The sequence below is a fragment of the Myotis daubentonii genome, chromosome 1 (assembly GCF_963259705.1).
Source record: "Myotis daubentonii chromosome 1, mMyoDau2.1, whole genome shotgun sequence".
In the NCBI taxonomy this organism is placed as follows: domain Eukaryota; kingdom Metazoa; phylum Chordata; class Mammalia; order Chiroptera; family Vespertilionidae; genus Myotis; species Myotis daubentonii.
This window is the reverse complement of record NC_081840.1, coordinates 140,778,291-140,805,528: the sequence shown is the minus strand read 5'-3', so window position 1 is coordinate 140,805,528 and position 27,238 is coordinate 140,778,291. Positions and strand designations below refer to the sequence as shown.

The 27,238-nt window shown below is 42.6% G+C and overlaps 1 protein-coding gene across 1 annotated transcript in view; it reads right to left on the bottom strand.

The window, feature by feature from the left end:
• Positions 1–27,238, bottom strand: part of GAD2 (glutamate decarboxylase 2) — a 62,156-nt gene that overhangs the window by 30,311 nt on the left and 4,607 nt on the right. The window contains exons 5-9 of the mRNA XM_059660981.1: positions 24,211–24,301; positions 22,173–22,285; positions 17,863–17,978; positions 10,736–10,815; positions 50–104 (exon numbers count right to left, since the gene is read on the bottom strand). Of these exons, the coding sequence (XP_059516964.1) occupies positions 50–104; positions 10,736–10,815; positions 17,863–17,978; positions 22,173–22,285; positions 24,211–24,301 (455 nt within the window). The remainder of the gene's footprint in view (positions 1–49; positions 105–10,735; positions 10,816–17,862; positions 17,979–22,172; positions 22,286–24,210; positions 24,302–27,238) is intronic.

The window sequence follows — 27,238 nt, the reverse complement described above, 5'->3', positions numbered from 1 at the left end:
ACCCTTAGCTTGTCATGGGCTAGAGATGAAGCTCCCTACAAAAACTTACTTTTTGTTTGGCTTCAAGGATCCTTCTTTCAAGGTCAGATGGGATCATTTTCCCCCTGGAAGGAAAAATAGATTATAGATTTGCTTTGAATAATTTACTTTTTTTGTCCTTGACAAGCGGCAACATGAGGGTAAAAATCCAACCCTAAACCGTTGATAATAATAATCAGTTTAAACAAGTCTCGTCTCTTTTCAGAAAGAAATGCATTTCCTCCCTGAATGATGCAAGGCTGCAGTATCTGGCAGGTTCCGGGGACCCCTGACCACTGTGCACTCGGCACAGACCCTGCTTTTCAGGTCATCCTCTTAATTCGGTTAAAACAAGGCTGCTTTGGAGCAAGACATTTGGCAATGGAGGGAGAGTGCAGAAAAAGACTTGTATTTCAAATCTTCTAATGGATGGACCTGCAATTTCACATACAGACAAAATACCAAGATGAGAAAATGCATTCTGAAGCCTTTGAATGAAATATTAAGCCAAAAAGCTAACTAATTACATACAATCATGAAGCAGGCCAAGAACTCATAAACTCAAATTTCAAACAGGAATTGGAGAAAAAACATCCTTTCATCCCCATAATGCTTCTTTAATAAAATAAAAACACAAATAGTGCTTTGCTTGCTATAAAACTCCACTATTATAACAACCAGAGGAGTTGATTTCTCCAAGAAGCCAGATGTGGCGAGATGTGTGATCTTAGTCACGTTTCTTAATTTCCCTGTGTGCATTATTATTACTAACCCTAGAACATAGTGGCAATAATATCACTCATAGAGTTATGAGGATTTAATGAGTTAATAAATGCAAAGTATTTTAAAAGTATTTGACATATGGGACGCATTCAATAAATGTTAGCTTTTATTTTTGGGAAAGTTGTAATGTATGGTGACATTCCGATCTAAGACATTTGGGGAAGCACAGGCAAGGGGCGGACAGAGTAGGTACAGAGGCCCGAAGGAGTGAAATATTCTTTCAACCAACACAGCTCTCTTGAGTTTGCCAGACCGGTTGAACTTTTCACAGCAAGGTCCTTGATCTAGGTGTGTTTTTTTAAAGCAATTTGGAGAAATACGCTATGAGGAGGAGGTTGGAACAATAAATGGTGGGAGGGTGCTACTAGCATTTAGTGAGCAGCAAGAGGGGCAGTAGTGTTTGTCACTAGCTCAATAGTCCATCCGTGGCTGTCCCTGTGAGTCCAGATATAGCACGAGAATTGGGCTGCTTCGTTACATCTCCTAGTGTGATCATGCCTAAGGTTTTGCATATTGAAATGTTATTTGATTGTTATTGTGCTACCATCTCTCCATTTAAAAACATAATTTGTGCATTATATAGTGAGCAGGTAAGTTATATTTTCTACAATTTTCATTTCAGGCTAATAAAGGAGGTGCTGCAAATAGTCGGCATATAAAGCAGACATTAGGCCTGAAGGCATTGAGAACCACTGATTTATGCGAAGTTGCTTGCCAAAGAAAAGCAGTTAAAAGGCAATTACCTGGCGATGGTAATGGACAAGTTAATAGTGATTAGTCAGACAGGGGGGTAACGAACAAAGGCATTGAATGTGCATTAGGTACAAAGGATGCACTCCACCTCGGAGCAGCCACCTTTGGGGAACTTCTATGCAACGGGGACAGGAGGGACAGAGGGAGTGCAGAGGTGGGGAGGGCATCTCACTCCCTGTGTTTCTCTCTTCACTTCACAGCTTAGCCTGGGAGCAACCTGGAAGGAGTGATTTTCACCTCTCCTAGACCAGACTGCCGAAACACCCCACTCCAGCCCTGCTATAAGCAAAATGTTCACCTTTCAGGGGAAATGCAGATATTTATCTTTTATATAAAGTTCTAAGCACATTACATTTACTGTAGTGCCTTTGTGGAATATGGAAATTGAGAGAATTCCCAGAAATTGTTTACAAATTCCCAATTTTACCTGGTCTACTAAAACCAATCACCCGTCTGCCTTGCAAAGTTTGAGGTGGACTAGCTTGACAATCGCTATCTCCTCATCTAATCATGTTCTGTTAAGTTTAGGCAGTAAGGTATCACAGATTAAGGCACATTAGATTTAAAGGGGCTCAATCCTGATTCCAGTTTAATTGTCTCCTTTTACAAATGAAAAAACAGGCCAAGAGAGGCAACGTGACTGCCCAAGATCAAAAGCTGGTAAAAGGCTGGTTGTCACTAGAAATAAAATGAGCAGCTTCCGGCACAAACTCGAAGGGCCAAAGATATAGAATCCTATTTGGGAAGATTGGAGTCTTTTAGGATAAGATAAATCCTTTAAGATAATATCTGAATTCCGTGGATCAGAGGTGTCATTCAAGTCTTCCAGGAAAGCAGTGATGATCATACAGTTGGTTCCATTTCTGTATTGGCGAGCTGTGGGGCAGCAGGAAGGGGCAAGCTTATCAAATGCAATATGCCCCCCTTAGCCATGGGGATGCGTGCCAAGACCTCCACTGCATAGAACCAAACCATATATATATATATACTATGTTTTTTTCTTATACATACATGCCTATGAGAGAGTTTAATTTATAAATTAGGCACAGTAAGAGATAAACAACTAATAATAACATAGAACAATTAGGCAATATACTGTAATAAAAGTTAAGTAAATGTGGTCTCTCTCTCTCTCTCTCTCTCTCAACAGCTTATTGTCTTTATTCACCTTTTCACTTAAAGAAAGCACTTTATGGCTTCCCTTTGGTATCTGAATTGTCAACATTACTACTGTTACACATTGGGGCTATTATTAAGCAAAATAAAGGTACTCTGTCTTCCACTCCCATATTTATTTTGTCCACTTCAGAACCCAGAGCCTGGCACACTGCAGGTGGCAGCTCAACATTCGTTGGAGGTGTGTGATTAGAAGGCAAGTTTAACTCAAGGATGATATTACTGTGTTTACTTTATTCTTTGACCAGACAGCTAGTGTGGGGGCCTCTGGAGACACAATTTTTCATTTTCCCATTTATCTTAGAATTGGCTGAAATACTTTAGAATAATGGTTTTTAAATTTTAGTTCACATAAAAATCACCTGTGTGTACCTATATTTTTTTTTATTTTTGTTAATTCTCATCCAAGGATATTTGTCTTTTTCCTTTGATTTTTAGAGAGTGTGGAAGGGAGGGAGAGAGAGAGAGAAAAAAAACACCACATTGATGTGAGAGAGACATATCGACTGATTGCCTCCCACACGCACCCCAACTAGAGCTGAGATGGAGCCTGCAACTGAGGTATGTGCCCCTGACCAGAACGGAGCACGGGACCCTTCAGTCCAGGGGCCGACCCTCTATCCTGAACTGGTTAGGGCTGTGTGTGCCTTTAAAACACAGATTCTTTGGCCCCGCTGTTAGGGATTTTGATTCAGTCAGTCAGTTATAAGACAGGAATTAATGAATCCCACAAGTATTTATTGCGCACTTACTATGTGCTAAACACTGGGTAAACAGCCAGTTTCTACTCCCCAGGGCTCACATGCCAATAAGGAAGATACATAATAACATAGTTAGTAGACAAACATGCATAAGAATTTGCATTTCTGCCGAAACCGGTTTGGCTCAGTGGATAGAGCGTCGGCCTGCGGACTGAAAGGTCCCGGGTTCGATTCTGGTCAAGGGCATGTACCTGGGTTGCACAGCTGATCGATGTTTCTCTCTCATCGATGTTTCTAACTCTCTATTTCTCTCCCTTCCTCTCTGTAAAAAATCAATAAAATATATTAAAAAAAAAAAAAGCGGGTAGACCTAGCTCCAAGAAATACTGTTTTAGAAATGGAACGTTTAACCTGGTAGGCACTTAAATAACTGGGTAACATACTAGCCAAGTACTTTCATGTGACCCATGGTTTTGAGCCAGCATGGCTTGGGTAGCGAGCAGAGGGAGCTCCCCGATGTGGCCCTATGCGGCCCTGCCTGCCCGTGTGCTGTGGGCGAGTACATTGGGCGACGACCAGCAGGCTCTTCTGAGGATTAGGAGCTGCCTGGCCAGTCCTGGCTTTTCCGGCCCAGCATCTCTCAGTGCCGGGCAGCTGTGGATGGCAGCTGTCGCATCCTGTCTGTTCTAAAAGCATTTCTATAGCCAAAAGTTCTTATAGTTTACACATCCAACCTTTAGGCTCACAGGTAAGTGGTGACCGGCTCTGTAATGCTGCTTTCTGTTTGTTGTTGGTGTTTACTAGTAAGAAAGCAACATTAAAGTGATGCCTCTTGAACCAGACTGCTGCTTTGAATGTTGCGGTTTTGCATTAAATTCCCGATTAGCGGTAGCCTTTGAAAAATCACATGATGCTATAGGGTCAGATAACTGCATAAAGTTGCCTGGGGAAAATCCCACAATGCCAGCTAGAGCTGCCAGCAGGAAAAATCCTCTCCTTGTGGGAAGGGCAAAAAACATGGATTACATCATGTGTGGATTTTTGACTCAGATTCATGGCTATCCTTCATGGCTCTGAAGGAGAAAGCTACCCATCCTACCTAAAGGGGCACGTTCCTGCAGAGTGTGTACCCCCAGGCAGGCATTCCACTGGGCACATATGGGGTGCTTGAGTCATTGGTGACCTGCTCATTGACCTCCTGAACGTGTAGTAATTCTACCAGCCTTTCCTAAGTGAGGAGAGCTTGGCTCTGTTCACAGAGACACGAGCGCAACGAAGAAAGGATGTGTGAGTCCTTCCTGTTAGAAAGTGACTGATGTTATGATCACTGTTAATAGCAACACAACATCAGTGATAATGACTTACCAGTTTTAGGAAGAGTCACTGCACTATGCCTTAGATAAGGCTCTGAGAAGCAGCTGAATGTGGCTAAACATTTGAAATGAGGAGACAGAATAAACCGGGCTCCTGCTCCAAACCTTGTGCTAATTGTGTGTCCTTGAAGCACTTAGTTCTTCCTTGTGCTCACCTGCCTCACAAGGTTTACATGAGGATCAAATGAAATAGCAAATGTAAAACACTGTAGGGCACTAAGTGCCGGAAGCCAGTTCCAGCCTGTCAGCAGGGCTGAATCATCTGGAGATGGCTGAGGGCATTTCCCCAAACCTGAAAAGGGTGCATTAAATGATTGCTTGCTGCCAGACAGCTCAAGGCATTTTAATCTACATGTGATTGCCTCCTCTGGCCACACACCTGAACAGCAGGAGGCATTTCCTCTAATCTGACAATGGATTCTGTGCCTAACCCTACCCCTTAGGACAAATTGTGTTAATAAAAAGCATGGGGTCCTGAGACAAGGAGAACTTAGTTCCTTTAACTCTAAGCCTTCTCTTACTCCCCATAATGCCTTTCAAAATTATGTTTTGTCTATGGACTCTTATTTAATTTACACACAGTGCCTTCTCTAGAATTCTGAACGCTTGTGGATGCTGGATCAAGACCACTGGCATTAATTGGCACCCTAAATATGGACAATTTGGATATGAAGTATTCGCCTGAGCGGATAAAACAACACCAGTGATGGTGGTAAGATTAACTGTGCATAAAGCCCATGTCAGCTTCGGAAGCCTGTGGATCTGTAAGTGCATGGGTGATACTTTTAGTTTAAGTCAGATTATAATGGGGAAGAATTTGGTTAAAAGGCAAAATTATAAAGAAATTGGAATATTAAAAGGTACTTTTTAAAATCAGGCTGAAAAAAGAGTGCAGTGGTCATCTTTAATGTGGTTTCTTGTTCAAATAATAAAATACCTAATTTGTTTTGAGGATCAAAAATCTATAATTTCTAAAAAACCGCCAGATCCTCAGCTTCTGATCTCAAAAGCGGATGGAGAGGGCAGAGGTATCAGCTCTCCCACAAAAAGGCTATTTAATGCTTTGTTTAAAAATTACCTAAGAACGTATTGGGATAAGCTAATTCTGGCAAAAATAAGTGTGAAAGCTAGTTATTACTTTGGAAAATGGAATAAAAAAAGGTTTGGGAAAAGAACTTTGATTTGGTCTTGTTGATCTGTCATTACCTATTAAGCATGCCTTTAGTTTAATTGAAAAGAGAAATGCAGCTAAATTTGCAAATTACACCCAGTCAGTATCTGAAACTTCCCCCAAAGCAAATAGGAGGTGGGGGAAGGGAGACACATGGCAATCCTGTATGGACGCCTCCCCCCCCCCCCCGCCCCCCCCAGCCCCGAGTACACTAATTTAAAAAGTCTCATTCTCGCCGTGAAAAGTTTTACAAAATTTAGAAACGTGTCTGGGATTTCTGTGCACGTGTAAAGAGAAAAGCTAGCTTTAAACAAATGCGTGCACAGTCCAATTTTGGATTTTAAAAAAGTTTTGAGCTAAACTTAACTCTCTTTACGGATGGTATAGAAAAAACAAAACTGTTTTTTCTTCAGAAAGATGGCAGAAATGAACCAAAAAAAGATTCAGGCTGGTTCTAGCAACAAGATTGGTATTTCCATAATAAAAAGTAGTTTATTTAAACAATAATGGACTTTTAATGTTCAAAAGTTAACATTAAAGCCACCAAGAAAACCAGTACATTGTCTCTATTACAAAAATTTGCCAAAGAAAATGCCTTAAGATAATTATAATTGGATTTAAATTTCAAAAAAGTTGTTGAGACATAAATAATATATTAATTATAAAGGTCCAATAGCCTGGGGGGAAAGCTAGCTGCGCCTCTTTAATGGAGGAAGGGGCGAGTCGCCCTTCTCCCAGCAGAAAAATTTGGTCATGTTAAATTAGGCAGGTAAATCAGAGTTTCCCACCAGCAGCTTCCCAGCTTCCCCTCCTTGGGGCTGGTCATATTTCCGGCAAAAAAAAATGTAACTAATTTGCATTTATATAGCTACATGCCTGCTACCGAGCTCTAGCAGCTTAATCTGAGAAATGCTAAATATTTGACTTGCCAGCTCTAAAAGTTTAAGCTTCAAATTAAATTGGGAGAAATTTTATAGTTGTGGTAACTAAATGCCTAAAATATAGAAATTTATTTTTGAGAAAATAAAATTTTGTGTTTTCTCTGAAATAATTAGGAATTCAAAATATATTGCTTATTGGTCTAATTAAAAAGGAGGGTTAATTCTGTGATCTGAACCAAGTTTTTAATATAAAAACCAATTTAAATTTAATTGATGTCTTCTAAGATAATTATAAAAAGTATATAATCTTTAAATCATATATATATATGATTTCAACTATCTGCAGAACAAGACAAAAATCTGTCACCCAGTCACCGATAGACTGATGAGCAGAGTCAGAAAAAGTGCTGTAAGAAGGGAAAGCCTTAGAGAGCAGGTCCAGGTTCATGTTTTGCAAAGTCGGCACAAACGTTGTGAAGCACACTAGGAGAAACTTTGCCTGTCTCAGGTGATTTCTGAACTGCACGCCTGATTTTCACGGGGACTTGATAGATAATAAGAACACGGCCACTGGGAGGGTTTGAGCAGATTCCAGTGGGAACTGTGGCTGCAGATGACTGCTCAAGGCCTCCTCCTGGCCCCTGGCTCCAAATATGTCAGTGTCACTTAATCTATCAAGACCAGGTTCTCAATCTTAAACTCATGCTATACAGATGGCGTGAATTATTAGATTCAAAGACTATCTGTAGCTACCAACGTAGCTTTAATTTTCTTTTCCAAAATGTTCTCACACAATACTGCTAGGAGTAGATTCATGAAACCTATTGAAAGGCAATATGGCCTGATGTGTCACTTTCCTTGTAAATGTTCATAGATTTTAGGTTAGCAATAATACAAAGAAATAACCATAGATGCAGAAGCCCTGGGCCCGTAAGAACGTTCCCTGAAGGATGTAAAGGTTGTTTACAAGAGAAACACCAGAAATAGGGAAATAAGCAGCAGGGGACTAATATTTTGTGCTTGCTCTGTTCTAGCTGTCATTTTTAGCATTTTACATTTGTCAATGTATGTAACTTGCACAACAACCCTATGAAGCAGGTGCCATTACTTTTTCCTTTCCTTAGCTGAGGAAACAGGCATGGATCGGTGTTTGTCCCGACTACTCCTGGAGCGGAGATTTATTTAAACAGCGTACTCTCATGTTTTCCCACAGCCACTCCTCAAAAATTATGTAAAGTGTGTTGTATTTGTAATAATGGAGAAATATATTTATGTCATCATGTTTAATTAGAAAAAGAAAGATGATCACAAATGTAAATATTATTCAAAAGAGGGGGGGGGGAAGAATAAACCTCTATGCTTAAAAAGAGACTCAAAGGTTTAGACAGCAATGTAGTACAATCTTTGGGTGGGAGAGTTATGATTTTTCCCTGCTATTTTCTACGTTTTTAAAAGTGAGCATATATTGCTTTTTAAATGTTAAAAATGTTTCCTGCTGCCACTCCCATCCCCCCTGCTTCCCTCCTCCTTGCTTCAATTCACTTCATACATGCACCACAGATTTTTCTTCTAGTCCTTATTTCTCCCACCTTCATTTCATATGCTTTTTCCCTCTTTCCTTTTCTCTTTCTTCTTTCTCCTGTGTTGCCCCGTGCCTCCCCTCCTCATCTCACAAGGCCCCTGAGCAGAGGAGACAAAGCCCCTTGGCCCTGCCGGTGGTGAATGACAGACACCTTTGGCCTCTGTCCCGGCTGCCCTGTCAGTGGTTTCTTCCCCTGCAACACTTTGCTTTTCCTTCCTCTAGGCCCACACTTCTCTATGGAGCATGATGCTGCCTCCAGACAGTCAGATGTCCTCAGCTCAGCCTTTTGCTCTCATAAATACCTGGAGGTCAGGCTTAAGGGACGCCTCCCAAGGCTATTTCCATGGTCACAGCCTGATTTTCACAGGAGTAGAAGCAATATTGGTGCCATAAGGAGTGGAGCCAAGAGCCCCCTCTGTTCTCCCAGATAATCTATCCTCCCATTGGGATTCAACTCAAGAGCACCTACAAAGCCATAGCCGGTTTGGCTCAGTGGATAGAGAGTTGGCCTGTAGACTAAAGAGTCCCAGGTTCGATTCCGGTCAAGGGCCTGTGCCCAGGTGGTGGGCTCGATACCCAGTAGGGGGCGTGCAGGAGGCAGCCCATTGATAATTCTCTCTCATCATTGATGTTTCTCTCTCTCACTCCTCTCCCAAATATATATATATATATATATATATATATATATATATATATATATATATATTTTTTTTTATATATATATACTTTAAAGAACACCTACAAATTGGAAAATACATGACCTGTCAGACAATTCTTCCCTGGATTCCAGGCTCATTACTTATAACCATTTGGCTACAGATTAAGGAAATGTTTTTTTATTTAAATCTTTATCCCCAGTTAGAAAATTTTGTGTCTGTACCAATTTTCTCCTCAAGTACCTGATAGTGAGGAACACTGGTAACCTTAAAAGTATAAAGTGGTTCCTTTTTCAGAATGTGTTCACCTCACTCCAGTCCTCTATCATTTCACGCCCATCTTACTGCTAGAGTCACTGACCAGTCTCTCATCTTCCTTGCTCCCTGAAGGGTGTTTCATTCATGCCCTTGGCAGATAAAAATGCTTGCAAGTTACCTGGTGTCCAGAATCATCAAGTTCAAATGCTAAGTTTAGCTTTTTATCCCCAAAAAGAAAAAAGAAAACATCACTGTTTTTTTTTTTTCATTGTAGAGGTAATGTGCACTCCTTGCAAACAAATTCTGGCAATATAAAGGTGGCAGGTTATTGTAACTTTATCTTCCAGAGGGAGATGTGGCTATTAATCAGTTTGGCTTATTGAGTTTTCAAAATCCCACATGGCCAGACATGTTTGCTATGGCTGTCCCCTTGCCCTCCTGGAGCCCCACAGGCTCATTGCTGCTTCTGTGGCTTTGCTGGTGGTACTCAATCTTTTGCTTTTGTCCCCACCCCCACCCCCGTTTCCAACTCATCTCCAATTTTTAAAATCCAGCTCAAGCCCTCGCTGCTGCATGAAGCCTTTCAACCTTACCAATGTATACAATGTGTACTCTGGGCCACACAATCCAACCATATCAATGTCTCTTCTGATGCTACTCCGTCTCTCCACTTAGATCATATTCTGTCAGGGCCCTGGGGTTATGCCTTATCTTTTTCTGGAGCTTAGTGGTATGGTGGGCAATCATAAATGTCTGTCCCATAAATTCATACCAACAAATAAGTGGTTAATTTAATTTTTATAGGTTCCAAGCTACAGGCTAATGATAATTTACATGAATATCTTGAAAATGCTATTAAATCTTCCTTTGCCCTTCCCCTCCCCACCTATTCACAGAGTGCCTATGAAGGTATGGGTGTCAATGAAAACATGGATTCTCCTTTGGTTCCAGCACAAAGCTGATGAGTTGCTGAGGCATTATTTATTCCCTACTCGCTAAAATGCCCCACCCCCTTCTGTAATTACTCCATCAAGTGCACACCATCCAGGGTTCCTAGAATGATGACATCACCATAAATCAGTGATCAAGTTGTTGGTGTTGATGAATGTCCTTGTGCACCATCTTGGTGCAGAATATTTTGATAGGTTTAACAAAGGTTCTGACTCAGTCAAGGGCCATGGAAGGCTCCGTGGCACTGAGGGACACCATCCCACGACTCTGAGCAAGAGCCCGTGTGAAAAAGAAAGTGAATGGCGGTGGCCAGGATTGCAGCCAGGTTTTCTGCCCCCATGGTCATCACCTGTTTTCAGACTAAAAGGTATATATATATGTGTGTGGAATTTGCAAATTGCTAACCAACAAGGGTTGCATATTCATGCTCACCTCTCATCACATTTAATTAGAATCACGCTGTCTGTTCCAATGCCCAAGGCTGCAGCTCCCTTCTTGAGAGAAAAATGACTCTGTAAAAAAAAGCATATTAGTAATTAGCTGCATATAAAGTCAAAATCCACTCCCTTAGCTATTTTTTTTCATTTCTCCTATTTCTAACCTGTGCCTCCAAAGCCTGGATTGCTGCGAGAAGAAGGCATCCTTCACTTGGGCTAAAAAAATTGTCGCGAAATCTACATAACATAAAATTTACCAACTTTATCATTTAGAAATGCACAATTCAATGGGTTAAGTACTTTAATGTTGCTGTGCACCCATCACTACCATCCATCTCCAGAACTCTTTCCATCTTGCAAAACTGAAACTCAACCCATGAAACAACAGCTCCTATTCCTCCCTCTCCACAGCCCTTGGAGACCACCATTCTACTTTCTGTCTCTATGAATCTGGCTATCCTAGGAACCTCATGTAAGTGGAACCGTGCACTATTTACCCTTGGTGAGTGGCTTGTTTTACTGAGCATAAGCTCCTCAAGATTCATCCACGTCGTAGCTTATGTCAGAATTCCCCTCATTTTCAATGCTGAATCATATTCATTGTATACATACATCACGTTTCGTTTTCCATTCATCCATCCATGGACACTTGGGTGGCTACTCCCTTTTGTCCATATGGACAATGTAGTATGACCATGGGTGTGCAGATATTTCTTTGAGCCATGCTTTTAATTCTTTGGAGTATACTCAGAAGTGAACTGCTGGATCATATGGTAAGTCTATTTTTGAGGAATTGTCATACTGCTTTCCACATCAGCTGTACCATTTTTCCACTCCCACCAGCACTGCTCCATGGTTCCAGTTTCTACACATCCTGTCAATAATTATTTTCTGGATTTTTTTTGAGACTAGTCATTCTAATGGATTTGCTTTGCATTTCCCCAATGCTCAGTATCACTAATAATTATGATTAGTGATACTGAGCATGTTTTCATGTGCTTATTGGCCACTTTGGAGAAATATCTATACAAGTCCTTTGACCACTCTTGAATAGATGTTTTGTTTCTTTGCTTGTTTGTTTGTTGCTATTGTTGTTGAGTTCACTTGGACTTTTAAGTGAAATACTAAGCCCCTGGAAATTGTAAAAGGACCTGCTACTCCAACACACAGTAATCCAAGCCAATGTTATATACAAGGGGTAAGCGCACATCGACTGTCTCCAGCAGCTGTGTATGTATGGCTCCCAAACTTCTATTTTGCTACCAAGAGGTTACACTCAGTTTCTCTCAAAGTTCAGTGAAATTGTGTGCACTCTAGAGAAGAGATTGGCTTTAAATTCAGCACCTTTTGTCCCAGGATTGCTGGAGGGGCTATGTGTTGTGCAGGTGACTGCCCGGCCTGGGCTGGGCTCCGGAAGGAGGCCTTGGTTCCTGGCTTGGGCAGAACGCTGTGTGGGAAAGGCCACACTGACAAAGCACGGCCACATCTTCGTGCTCTTGGTTATTGATTCCGGATAGGAATCTGAATCTTTTTTTTTTTTAATGGCTGTATCACTGTGCAATGTGGAAAGCTGAGCGGCTAACTTAAGCCCAGCTGTACTGCATCTGCTCAGCAGCCTCCTACTATTAACTACAGATCATTAAGCCGTCCAAGGGGGAGCCGCTGCCTCAATTTACATCTCCAAAGGGCTGCTGGCTGGAATTTTAAGTTATGGTTCCTGAGTGGGCTCTCTTTTCAAAGGCCCACTTTTGACTTATTTGAATTCTTAAATATGCAGCGTAGGAACTGCTATTATACTTCTAGGGGCTGTGTCTTATAAACAAGAGGAAATCACATTTAAAACAGTAGCAAACAATGCAAACCAGTTAACGGGGCACTGAACAGAGGCGTTTTAAAAGCCCAGTGTCGCTGAGAAGTCATGAGAAAGGGCCATTAGCCTCATTTTACAACCTCAGAAAGACAAAGTGGACATTCGTTACCAAGATACCTGGGAACTAGGAGAGAAAGCTTAATTGGGTTTGTAAAGATGCATGTCTCGTCACTAAAAAAATATAGTAGTCTCTCTTGCTTACTTAGCAGATCCCTAAGCCACCCAGGAAAGGGCGAAAACAGTGCTAAGTCTCCCTGCCAGGAGGGCACAGAACAGAGGAAACAGCTGCCCCACTGAGCAAGCACAAGCCTCAAATTAGGCCCCTCAGTGAATGAGCTTGTAAGCACTAAACTGCCAAGTGGCAAATTGGGGATAAGTGAGAGATCTGGTGCACCTGGTCAATGAGAGGAAGTCGTCTCATCTGGTATTTAATGGGAAAGGCTAGGGATCCTCAAATGAGGAGCAATTAACCAGGATAATTGATCACTGTACCAAATACCACACACTTAAAGACAAACACATGCCCAAATAGAAAGCTTAAAGATGGGGAACAAAGGTGATATGAGGCATGAAAAAGAAAATTAGATACCGAACGCATTTATATTTCAGGAAAGGTAGCAGGGAAATAGCTAGATGTTGTCCAGAAAATAGCAAGGAACCCATAAAGAGGAAGGGACTTGAGAGACAAAAAAAAAAAAAAAAAGACACTGCCTAATGAGGAAGAAACAGTGAAGGCAGCTTAAATGGCCCATCTCTCTGTGCTGATGGAGAATCATTTGTAATCCTTAGCACCACATCTCTTGGAACCACTTGTTGATGAACCAGAGCACAGCAGCAACCTAGATGCTGAGGAGCCTGGAAACCAAGTGTCTAGAGACGTCTCAGAGAACACTTGGTCATAAGCAGAGATAAAGAGGGTCATGTGGCATATGTGCGGCCTTTATATCTGAAGGGCTATGTCAGCGGTTCTCAACCTGTGGGTCGCGACCCCTTGGTGGTTGAACGACCCTTTCACAGGGGTCGCCTAAGACCATCCTGCATATCAGATATTTACATTACGATTCATAACAGTAGCAACATTACAGTTATGAAGTAGCAACGAAAATAATTTTATGGTTGGGTCACAACATGACAAACTGTATTTAAAGGGCCAGAAGGTTGAGAACCACTGGCCAAGGCGGGAGTAGAGGAATAGCCTGACTGCTCTGGGTGGCTTCAGAAAGGAGAACTATGAACAAAAATTGGAAGCTATAAGGATTCAGATGTGTCCCTCAAATCATCAAGACTGTTGTAATAATCGGTTCATCAATGGAATAGCTGGGGAATGAGCTAATGAATGCCCCACTGGCCCTCCCGCTTCCCCAGTTTTGGAAAAAATAACAATTGCCCCCTCTGCTAGAATCTAGTGCTTATTTAGAACAAAAGCATATTTCAATTCAAGGATAATAGATGTTAAAACCTGTATGTTTTTAATTTATACTAAACAAAGACTAATTTACCTTTTAATAAAATATCATTAATTAATCTAGACACAGGATACATGTTTCAGTTGACATTGAAAATGTGCAAATAAGTATGGGATTTTATACTCATGAAATAATTGTAAGTAAAAAGGAAGCAGGGTCTGAGTGTGCTGAGATTGTCCAAAGGGAGAATGCACGAGGATGGGAGCCACAGGCATGAGCTCCATCACTGTATGCAGCTCTGGTGCAGTCAGTCTTACCTGTCTTTAGGGATGGTGGGAGAGTAAGGAGAGTGGTGGAAAGTTCTGAAAGAAACCAGGTCAGTCTTTTGACATGCTGGCTTCTCTTCCTCTTTACAATTTAGATAAGCAGTTTGGAAAGTTGCATTAATTCTTTCAAGCCATTGTTAGTCACATCCAGATATTTAACTGAGACTCAGATTCAGTGCCTAGTGGACCACAGGGCTTCAGGGAAATCCTCTTCTGGGCTCAGGGAACACAAAGATTATTAAGACAGCCCTCATGTCCAGCCAGCGTGGCTCAGTGGTTGAGTGTCAACCTATGAACCAGGCAGGTCACAGTTCCATTCTCAGTCAGGGCACATGCCCCAGTTGCGGGCTGGATCCCCAGTGGGGGGCATGCAGGAGGCAGCTGATCAATAATTCTCTCTCATCATTGATGTTCCCATCTCTCTCCCTCTCCCTTCCTCTCTGAAGTCAAAAATATATGTATGTAAAGATAGCCCTCAGTACCTAGCTACCTTTACCCCAAACCCCTCCCTACCTTGTATCCTACCTCCCCACCTCTCACTCTCTCTATCTGGTAGTACTGGCTTTTCTGGTCATCTGTGAGCTTGCTCAACTTGTTCTTGTCTCTGGGCCTTTGTATTTTGTTTCATTTCTTGAAAAATCTTTCCTCAGATATGTATATAGCTCCCTCCCTCATTTGAGGTAGATCTCTGCTTTGTTTCATTTTTACAGAGACCTTTTACGACCATCTTGTAGAATAGCCCACTACCACCCCATTCTCTTGTCACCATGTGGCACTAAATATTTATTTAGTTTACCCACTGTCTATACCCTAATAGAACATAAGCTGCATGAGGGAAAATTTTTATTGTAGCATATAGTTAATAAATATTTGTTGAATTGGACCACCTCCACCCTCCCCCATCTTCCCCTTCCTTGGGTTTGACCAAATTATTGTCTCACCTGTCCAGAATGATTTGGATCAACTGTTCAAGGAGACATAAAAGTGTTTTCAATAAACTTGGAAAACCCACTCCAGCTCAGCCCTGAGATAATGAGGAGGTGTTTTCTTTGGGTGAGGTAACAATGTACCATCACCTTCACATTAAGAAAAATCTCTTGGTGGAAATTTGATTTGGGAAGGTTGAAAATGTTAAATCCAATGATGAACTGTGGTGTACAAAACTTTGTTGCTGAAACTTTTAATCTGGTTTCTACATGGTAGTCGAGGCAGGGACCTCACTGGTCTGGGAGTCAGAACACCCATTTAATCCTATCTCTGTCTACATAGCTAACTGCAGCCTCTCCATTTGTAAAATACTGGTAATAATCTCTGTTCTGCCTGTTGCACAAGATTGTCGTGAGAATCAAATGAGCTAATGTAATTGGAAGGGTGTTGGAAACAGTCAAAGAGTTACCAGATAGAAGATATTATACATTAGAAAAACAGTTCATTTGTCAAAAATAAGCCTTCAGTTAGAACCAGTTGGTATTTTAGGGCAGGTTTACAATTCAAATGTTATTTCATAACTGTGTGTGTGGATAGAGATCCAAAAAAGAGAAGGGAGAATTAAGTGGTTGTTGTATTACTGAATTACCTTTCTTTCCTTAGAAATGAAGCATTAGACTCCAAGTTTGCGATATCAGGAAAAAAAGGCATAGCAAAATCATTCCCAGGCTGCATGACCCACGCTTTCCGGGTAAGGTTAAGCCAATTTGCATGAAGCTTGAGCCCAAGAAACTTATTCAGAAACCAGAGAGCACAAGGCAGCTTGTTGGTCTAATCAACCTCATTTCAGGTTGTGCAATCAGCACAGAAGCCAAAAGAAAAAGATACCAAATATAATAGCATCTGGAATTTTTGAGACTGAGAATATAGTAACATTTACCTATGTAGAGGTCCAAATCCACTGCAGGGAAACAGTAATTAGAAAATATTGCACCATGTTTTTCTACCTCTGGAGAAGCTGAGAAATTAAAATTAGCTGATGATGGGGTACTAGGCCTAGTAGAATGAACAATGTCTTCCTCCCCAAGGATGTCCATATCCCAACCCCTGCAACCTGGGAATATGTTACCTTACATGGTAAAAGGGATCTTTCAAATGTGATTAAGTTAAGGGTCTTGAGATGGGAGATTACCTGGGTTATCTGGGTAGACCTAAGTAATCATAAGGGTCCTAACAAGGGAAATAGTGGACGAGAGAGTCAGAACCAGAGAAGGAGATGTGGTGACAGAACGGAAGTCAGAGAGAGCAGAGGAAACGGGTGCTCCCCTGCCACCTCCAGAAGGACCCCAGCCCTGCTCACCCACATTCCAGTCTGACCTCCACTGAAGTCATGTTGTCTTAAGCCACTACGTTTATGGTAAACATGACTAAAAACAACGGCGAAAGATAATTTGTTAACATAAATCATTAGTTTCTTTTGATTCTATGGCTACTGCTGTGGTTATGAATTGTACTCACTGGCTTCCAACCTGTACTTGCCTTTCATTTCCTTGTTATAACACACACACACACACACACACACACACACACACACACACACACGCACACACGCACACGCACACGCACACGCACACGCACACGCACACATACACTTACACATACCTTAAAACATAAAAAGAAAAGTTCTGTAGTAGAGCTGAGGCCCCTGCTTCTATGATTCCCTGCTTCTCCTGCCTGACAAGTCTTTCAGGAACTTCTAACTTCCCTATAACCCCCTCCCCGCCCTCCCCATCTTCCATTTCCCCTACCATCAAAGGGCTGCTTGATCTTTGAGGCAGTTGTTTTCCAGACCTTGGGCTACTTTGAGGAAAGGTTGTGATGGAGCAGTCTTAGGTATGTGAGAGGAAGCAGGCAGCCGAGCAGAGCTGTTAATTCAATTTATGTGAACAGGAAGGGCAATTGTTGTGATGCCTTGGTGGCATTAGCTCTTCGAAAGCCCTGGAAGGAATATGAAATACTACCTCCTGGAATTCCAGATGGGAATCCCAAGCTCCCAGCATCCTGCCTGGCCAGCAGCCTGGTGGTAGGTAGGAGCCTGTGCCTGGCTGAGAGATCAGATATGACAGATCACTATGCCGTTTCTCTACAGTGATAAAACCTCTGGTTAAGGTTAACATTAAAGTGATTCAAGGTACTATGAGGGTAGGATATCTGGTCAGAATTTTAAAACACAAAGTCTGTACCAACAGGCTACTTTAGAGTTATGCAGGTGCAGTAATATCGATAGTCCAAATGAGTTCATGGCCAGTCTGCTTTCTCTCCTCCTATCCTTCCCCAACACACAACATTATTACTGAAAAGTGAAGCGTAGGAACTGCAGGTGAAACATCCTGATTTCTCTTTGAGAGTTTTCCGGAATTTCAAAGAAAAATTCAACCCATTGTACCACTCAGCTGTTCTCTCCCCTAATTCTTTTCCAAAAAGGATCTTTTAGGAAGAGAACCTCTGGGAATAAAGCATTTCTAAATATCATTGCGTAAACCCGGGCTTTGCAAAATAGAACCTTAAACTTGGAAAGAACAGAAACACGTACATGCTCAGATGTGAAGGCAATGAGCCTGGGAACAGCGGCCATCCCTTTCTCCTTGACTTCTGGGAACATCTTAAAGCGTGCAATCAGCATGGCATACATGTTAGATATGGCGCCACCTAAGGTGCACAGCAACACACAGTTACCTCTTCTAGTCATTATCAACACCACTTCACATGCCAGCCACATCCCATTTCCACGGGCCCAGAGTCCTCCTTGGACACAGGAGAACTTTTGATTGGCTAACCTTGACCTGAATACTCAGACTCAGGTGCTAGCTGAGAGGGTCCAGAGAAGGGGCATGGGGCCCAACCATGGGACAGATGTCCTCCCTCCACACCCATCTCTGTCACTAAGAGGAACTGCAATTGATTCTGCTCTTTGAAGCAGCATTTAAGAACTAAGGAACTGTTGCCTTCTTTCCCAACTTATGAGTGCAGTCATTCTGCATGAGGCTTAGGAAAATCTTATATCCTCATGTAGAAGACATTTCTTTTCATTTCAGCTCATACAAATGCCTTGCACTTGAACGGCTACAAATCAGTTGCTGTTAATCAACAAATCTTACAGAATGAGAATATACATCCAAGCCCATCTCATCATCCTCATTTGTTAATTCCCCCTAAATTGTTCTTCCCTCTTAAAGATATCATTAAAATATAATCGTAATAGTTTACAAAAATCTTATTTTATAGTTATGGGATGACATGCAACTAAGGGAACTTTAAGTTCATATTGAATTATTTTTCTGTGTCATCCTCAGACTGTCAAGAATTTTATACAATAAAATATGTATCTAATAAGTAGAGTTTTATCTGATGTGCAAAGAAGAGTAAGCTTTTCCCCAGGATTGTTGGAAAGGTCAGAATTTTTGCTATCCAGGAAAAAGGACAGATTCTTCTGCATGAAAATGAATATGTGGGCATGGAAACTGTGAGATCAAGATCATGAGGCAGAGCAAAGGTACTCTTCCCCTCACCCAAAGCGGGGCACGCCCAGGCCCTATCATGACGTGAGCACTTTGCGTTCCCTTCCCTTCACGTGGCAAGAGCAAAAGAGCTCTCTGTATTCAGCTGAATGGCCCACACAGGGCACGATCTTTGCCCCACGAGCCCTGGGCTCTGACACAAGCAGGCAGCCTCACACACAGCAGTCATCAACAAGATCCTGGCTTTGTCATCAGTAAGAATGAGGACGATTCCTACTTCTTCTGGACCCCAGAGACATGGGACAAGCAGAATCTAGGTCAGACCTGCTCTGAGCAGACACCCTTTCTAAAAGTCTGACTGTGTAGGATGCCGTTGGAAAATGGAGCAGCTTTTAAAGAAACTTGCACTCTAGCTATGGTTTCTTAATTCTGGCGCCTAATGATAGTTTGGGCTGGATAATTACTTATGGGGGCCTGTCCTGTGCATTGCATGGTGTTTACCAGTATCCCTGACCTCTACCCACCGGATGCCAGCAGCACTGTACTCCCCCAAAGTGACAACCAAAAAATGTCTCCAGACATTGCCAAATGTCCCCTGAGGGAAAATACTGGGGGCAAAATTCTCCCATTGAGAACTGCTGCCCTCATTCTTCTCAGACAGGCCAGGGAGAAAGGAGAGGAAGACAAATAGAGCTGCGGCCTGTGGACTGAAGGGTCCCAGGTTCGATTCCGGTCAAAGGCATGTACCTTGGTTGTGGGCACATCCCCAGTAGGGGGTGTGCAGGAGGCAGCTGATCGATGTTTCTCTCTCATCGATGTTTCTAACTCTCTATCCCTCCCTTCCTTTCTGTAAAAAATCAATAAAATATATTTTTTTTTTAAAAAAAAAGAAAGTTCATTTCACAGGACACTTGTCCAAGAGGCTTCTAGCTCTGCCTTCCCACTCTTCGGTTCGCACCTCAGTCATTCTCTTCACCCCTCAGAGGGATGAAGAGGCTTTTGGCCTCTGGACAGAGCAGACTGCATTGTGCAGCACGGGTAGGAGGACAGATGCACGGGTCCTGCATGCTCTTATTGCCCATGAATTGTCAAGAAAAAGGATGCAAAAGCAAGCCCTGAGTCATTCTGAAAACCCTGTAGATAGGAAAGGTGTGTGGCTAAGCCAAGCCTTTCCTCTGTCCCCCTCAGTTCTTCATGACGTGCTGAGTAGTGACAAGTGCTCGGGTCTCTCTGGTGGTCAGGCATAGGTGACATAACATAAACGGATTTCTTCTAAGTCCCAAAGGACTTTCCGTGAAACATGAAGCCTCTGGACGTTATAGATGGAGGCGTAAGGCAAACAGCTGAGCTATATATTCAGCTACAGACCTACCTCGTCATGTTAAGTCCCAGACAACAGGGTTTTCAGATCTCAGGCAGGTAATATGTGCAATTTCCCCCTTTCCTCACCCCTTAAATTGTAAGACCCTTTACTTCAGGATAAAGCTGACTGCTACCTAGAAAGACATATATTAGTGATTTAGGATGCTATCAAGCTTTCCTCTGCAATGCCTATAGGAAGCAGAGAAGAAACAGGTTGCCAATGGCTTTTCTTCTGTACCCTCCCTACTTTGCAATGTCTACATTACATTGTAACATGACGTCGATGGCTTCTATTTTAGGTCTTTGGGGCCAAGGGAGGAGCCCCATGATCAAGCTTAAGTCTTGTCTAATCCCTTTTCTTGACCATTTGCTGTCATTGGTGAGGGGGTTGGGGAAACCCTCAATCTATAACTGGCTTAACACAATTGCCAGAGACGATGCTTTCTCTGGGACAGGTGGGCTTCAAGACCAGCCAGGTAATTAGGCCTGTCTCAAGCCCCTTTAGTCAACTTTTTAGGGTCCACATGAGCAGCTGTTAGCATCTGTTCACTCTGCCCTCCTGGGAACCATTAAAATAGATCCTAGGATGCTCCTGGCTCCCTCAGGGACACCTCAGTCATGCAACTAACCTTATAATAGAATAAAGAATAAAGGTAGAAGTGATGTTGATCTCTGAAGCCTATCTAATTGCTCATGAAAAATACCTTAAGCCTTAAGAGCCTTAAGAACTTAAGAGCTTCAGTTCCAGGCAATGGTGACAAAGTTCCCTCAATAGGGGATGGTTTTCCAGAGAAAAAACTAAGTATTAACTTTTCTACAAATAAAGGCTAGCTAAAAATTCATCACAGCTGACATTCAATGACTTATAAAGAAAAGGCTAATTTTCCCTACAATTTAACTAACAGGGTTTCCTTCAGCACCTGAAAAAAAAGTGCGATAGCTTTAAAAACATAAAATAGCAGATCTGAGCTTATAGGTAAAGCTGCTTGATTTTAAGCCTACTGTTGCTCATTTATCATTTCTTTTTCCATCTGTTTTTTTATTTTCTCCCTCCCTCATTATCCCCTTGTCTTTGTAGATTTGCTGAAGAGAGATCACAATGTGGCCTTTGCGAGGCCTGGCACAATGGCAGGCGTGGAGCTGGCTCCCCTCGGGGCGCGCCCAACCGTTATGATGACCTCCTTCTTGCACTGATTAGGTGATGATCTGCACACCGGGTTTCTTTTCCATGGGTCATTGACTCTTTTTTCCCACTGCCCTTCTAACTTCTGTTTCTTCTCTGCATCAAACCAAGGACACACACACACACACACACACACTGGGAAGCAAGCGCAGGCCTTTGTTTCAGGTTGATTCTCTTGGCTGAAAGAGGTGTAAATAACTGGAGCTTAGAATGCAATGGAGGGCGATAAAAGGCAGGATGGGAGAGACGGAATGGCTTGATAAAGAAGAGAAGGAATGAGAAAATTCCTGAAGAAATCATCACCCTCTCCTTTAGTTCTAAGAAACTGCCTCGTAGGCACTCTCCACCCTCCTTGAAATTAGTGTAAATCAGCTTCTCTGCTTGTTGCTTGAGAGGAACAGGGTTCTTAGGATCTATTAAGTATCTGCCTGTCATGCATTCTCAAACAGAGAATGCTTTATTAAACGAGGCTGCCCTTTTCCTTTCTCTAATTCTGGGAAGAGCATCAGAGAGTGAATTCTCTTATTAGGCATCTTTATTCTTTTGTTCCACATGATGCATACATCCTGTGTGTGGGAGCCCAATAGAAGTCCTGGGTAAATATAATCTTTGTTTATGCTCTTTTTGAACACAAATAGCTAATGTTCAAGCATGAGATAGTTGTCTTAGAGGCATGGCCAATGGTCAAGTGTACTTAATGACACTCATTCTTTTTATCAATATACAGACTATTGAACTTAAGCAGAAGTACAAACAAGATATTTAAGATTTCCCAGGTTCATAATAGGGCATTGCATACCAGAAGAAAGAAACACAAAGAAAAGTTGTAATATCATATACCAGGAGAAAATATCCCATCACCAGAGCCCCCTGGCCAGCCAATGATTTCTCTCATTTTCTTTAGGGTGACATATTCCAAAAGCACAAATACTGGAGCAATTTCATAGGTGAACCTGAAATGCAGTAATGGCCACATTTTATTTATGTAACACAAATAAATAATTCACCACTATAGTATCTACAGAACTATTTCCTTTTTTCAAATCCTGCATTCACAAATGTTATGATTATACATGAAGTAGAGAAAAAAATTATGTCTTCTAAAAGGTTTGCTCATTTTTCTATGTTCGTAAAGTTAAGAGCTTCAATTATCGACTTAGTGCACAATGGTCATTTATCATCCTATCTAATAAAAGACAAAAATGGTAATTGGCGTACGACAATACCCTTTTCATTGGCTAATCAGGGCTATATGCAAATTAACTGCCAACTAAGATTGGCAGTTAACTGCCAACAAGATGGCAGTTAATTTGCATATGTAGGCACAATGCAGGGAGGTGAAAGGGAAAGCAGGAAGAAGCCCCCTGCCACTGACAGTGATCAGAAACCCAGGGGGGAGCTAAGAGCTGGGGGGCAGGGCAAAGGCAGCCCTGGGGCCGCCTTTGCCCTGCCCCCCAGCCATGATCAGAGAATCAGGTGCCTTTGCCGCCCTGGCCAGTGATAGCAGGAAGTAGGGGTGGAGCCAGCGATGGGAGCTGGGCACGGTCGAAGCTGGCAGTCCTGGGAGCTAGGGGTCCCTTGCCTGGGCCTAAAGCGAAGCCCACGATCGCGGGGCCGCTGCAGCTGCAGGTCTCAGGCCTGGTCAAGGGGCCGATCCGGTGATTGGTGATCGGAGGGTGATGAGGGTCAACTCCTCTGGCCGAGGCATCAGGCCTGGGTGGGGGGCGGAGCCGGGGATTGGGGGGATATGATGGTCCCCTTGCTCAGGCCTGAAGCCTGGGTCAGAGGCGTCAGGCTTGGGCGGGGGGTGGAGCAAGCGATCAGAGGGAGATGGGGGTCCCCTGCCCAGGCATGATTCCTGGGCCAGAGGCCTCAGGCCTGGGCGGGGGCCAGAGCCAGTGATCAGGGGGAGATGGGGGTCCCCTGTCCAAGCCTGACACCTCTGGCGGAGGCGTCAGGCCTGGGCAAGGGGCCGATCAGGCGATCGGAGGGTGATGGGGGTCTACTCCTCTGGCCGAGGCATCAGGCCTGGTCTGGGGGCAGAACCAGTGATGGGGGGCAAGGGGCCGATCCTGCGATTGGAGGGTGATGGGGGTCAACGCCTGAGGGCTCCCAGTATGTGAGAGGGGGCAGGCTGGGCTGAGGGACACTCCCCTCCCCACACACACCCAGTGCACGAATTTCGTGCACCGGGCCCCTAGTCTATATATATAAAAGCCTAAGCAACTGTTTGACAGTTCGACTGGTAGCTATGACATGCACTGACTACCAGGGGGCAGACACTCAATGCACAGGCATGGAAACATGGAACAGTCTGATGAATCTCAGAGGGAAGGGGGAGGGGGAGGGAAGAAAGAGATTAACCAAAGATCTTATATGCATACTAGAGGCCTGGTGCAAAAATTCGTGCACTGCTGGGGTCCCTCGGCCTGGCCTGCACCCTCTCGCAATCTGGGACCCCTGGGGGATGTCAGATGGCCGGTTTCAGCTGGATCCCTGCAGGCCAGGCGGAGGGACCCCACCGGTGCTCGGATCCGTGCACTGGCCTCTAGTATTGAATAAATAAAGGACATTGCTGAGTAACACTATTTAAAAGATAACATCTAATCTCATTTGTCTTTTACAGTATACATTATTATCAATCCAAAATTCAAAAAGGTCCCTTTTTGTGTTTAAAAAATGTTGTATAGCTTTGCATAAGTTATATCAACACTATATTCTATTAAGTTAGAGTGAACAGCAATGTATGTCTGACATCCATATCACTATTTTAGGGATTACTTAATAAAAGATATTTTCACATGAGAGGTAGAATAAAGACTATGAAACTTCACTAATAATTATTCATGATTACACAAAAACACATTTACCTACTTACATGTTAGTGTTTGCTGTTGATGTCAGCCAGTCTGCTGCTAATCCAACCATATCCAGTCCAGTGGAGAGTTGATTGAAATATCTGGGATGCCCTGAATAAAATGGATGCTCAGAATCAGGACTGCATCCAATGAAAATAAATGCCTCTCCAACACACAATTTCTCTTGCTAAAGAACCTTCAAAGATCCCATAGAAGTAGGAAATCCGTATTCAAAAACCCAATATGCATGCATGCACACACACACCCCCCAAAGGTACATTTCCTCTAACAAGAGAGACTATTTTTGATTTTTGGTATTTCTAAATATGGTCCTTAAATATTCTCTATTAAAATAACAAATGCGGTCTGCAATGTGGGAAAAATGTAGCCCTTTTTTCAGTAGATTTGTAAACTATAGTGCTTGTGCAATCCAAAGCTATTCAAAGACAGGCTTTTCTTGTTTACACTGGTGCTACTAAAAATCCTTTTTTTGTTGAAGCTGCTCTGGAATCAGTCATACCATGACATCTGCCAGCCATGCCAACATTCATAATGATATCAGTGACAAACGGCTGATGATTACAAAAGACAAGGCAAAAATGAGAAAATAGGACATTCTGTTGAATGATTTGCCCTTGATTCAAAAGGTGATGATTGTCTAAAGATGGCATGGAGAAACCTAATTCTTGTCAATTTTTTCCTGTCCAAATATTTAATTATAAACAACAGAACTCCTTCATAGCTGTGATTTAAAATAAAGAGAAATACAGTCAACATCACTGTCTTGTCAACAAGATACATGAAGATATAGTCAATGGACCAATCAGTCCATTAGCAAGGCTTATCTAATTAATTTCTGGATTTCTCAGAGACTCTCTTAAGGGGTTGACATCCAAATACTCCTGAGGCCATTATTTTAAATGTGATGGTAAGTATCTCATTAGAATTCCACTTCTGTGTCTTGCCCCATAAAACCTATCTATAAATCTGTGATTTGCTTAGCAGCAAAAATTTTGGAAGGCGAACAATTATGGAAATAGCGTCTGATAAAAAGGCACCTGCCACTTACTGGGCATCTGTCTGAAGCCTGGGGGTGTGATAGTCTCTCATGCCAGCATGGGCAAAACAAGATTTAAAAAGGCAAAGCAGAAAGCAGGGATGCTATCTCTAGGACTGGAGTGCTCTCTTATCAGCCCCCTGCATGTGGCTAGACAATTAGATGGCGAGAAAAGATAGGAGCCAGGAAAGAAAAGAGCACATTTGAAAGAGATTGGGTTTTGTGCAGCTCTCTCTACCCCACCTCCACCATTGTCTTACCGCCCTTTGGCCTGGCACAGTGCCCCTCTATGTGTTTTTGCTCTTTTCCAGGCCTGTGATGCTGACCCTGTCAGTTTGTGCATCCACGGAAAGTGAAAAAGCCTCCGTTGGGTTCCACCATTGCCCTCTGGAACAACCCCCACTCCTCTCTGCCTCATTGACTCCCCATTTCATTAGAGCTCACAGCTGAAACCACAGTCCTCTGCTCCCTTCTGGTGCCCCTGCATTTCCCTTTCCTTAAGCCATTTCTTTAAAGCGAGGAAATTAATAAGGATTAGCAAATCTATCTGTTCATCTACTTTAGCAATTCGTAGACATTTTCTCCGTGAATCTGCTGTTTGCGGGCACCCACTATTTAACTCTATGGAAACTTTGGGATGAAATCCTCGGCATAAAATTGAGAGAGATTCCAAGGCCTGTGTTGTGGCCCAGGATGTCAGAAGACCAGTCGCCCCTGATGATTGCCTTTGGGAAATGGTGGGAACAAATTTGATACTTCAGTGGCCCATCTCCCTTCTGTATTTCTTTTTGGCCTTGGTCACCCATTTTCCCTGAATCTCTCTTCCCTCAAATTTTTTCATTTACTGATAACGATGTGAAAATATAGAGGGAGATAGTTTGACAGGTCGGAACAACATAACCTCTTGATTTCTGCAGAAATATTATTTTGCTTCCTTCGAATGACCCCTACAAGCTGCAGGTAAATCCAGGCAGGGCTCTCTGAGAGAAGGAGAGTGGGAGACCTGCCTTGGAGCTTGCGGAGCTGTCCTGGCAGCCCTGGCATCCAGCTGCTGCTGCTGCTGCTGCTGCTGCTGCCCCCACCGCCCTGTGCTGCCAGGCTCCACGCCAGGAATCAGATGGCCAGGGTAGCCTGAGCAGCCAGTGATACAGTGAGTTTGAAAGGTGAGATTAGAGTCGCTTCAGGCTCTACAATGCTCCCCACAGATTAGCAAATGAGACAGGAAGGATGCACAGACTGCTTGTCCAGAATCAGTGGGGGAGGGGCCTAGAGTCGTCCAAACTGCTCTCTTTGTACTGTTAACATGCACCCAAGGAGGTCTCACTTACTAACCCTTCAATTCCTTTGACTGATGGTTTAGTTAAAAGATTCAAGATGACATTTAACCCTTCCACCACCCAACCACCACCGCCACCACCACCAAATCTAAGGACCCCTACAAATGCTAATTATTCCAGGATTCTTACCATTTTTGGCAGTTTTTGGTCCTAATATTTCTTACAGAGGTAATTTTATCAAAACATGAAGGCATCATTTCCCCACTGCTCCTCATGCCACTCAAAGCTTGAAGTCCAAGTGGAAATTAGGTTAACGATTCTCAATAGAAAGCAGTCGATAAGATGCATTTTTAAAAAACAATCTCCTGAGAATCATTAAAATGCTTAATGTAGCAGGGTAGTAACTACTCTACAAACCCTAAATAAACTTGTTATCAAGTTATAGCATAAACTCCTGTAAGTAACAAGTTTATAGGAGTTTATGCTATAGAGAAGATGACTACTGTTAATTCTTTGAAATGCTATTTGTGGGTAAGGGGGAAGACTATGTATGTTATGAATAACATTGATATTGAATTAATATCAATATACCTTGAAAATCCAACTTAATCAATCATATTTTTTCCTAAACTTTAAATAACATGCATGAGAGCTATACTTGCCCAAAAGATGTAAAAACATTATCGTAAAAATCAAAGAACTGAATTGACCCAT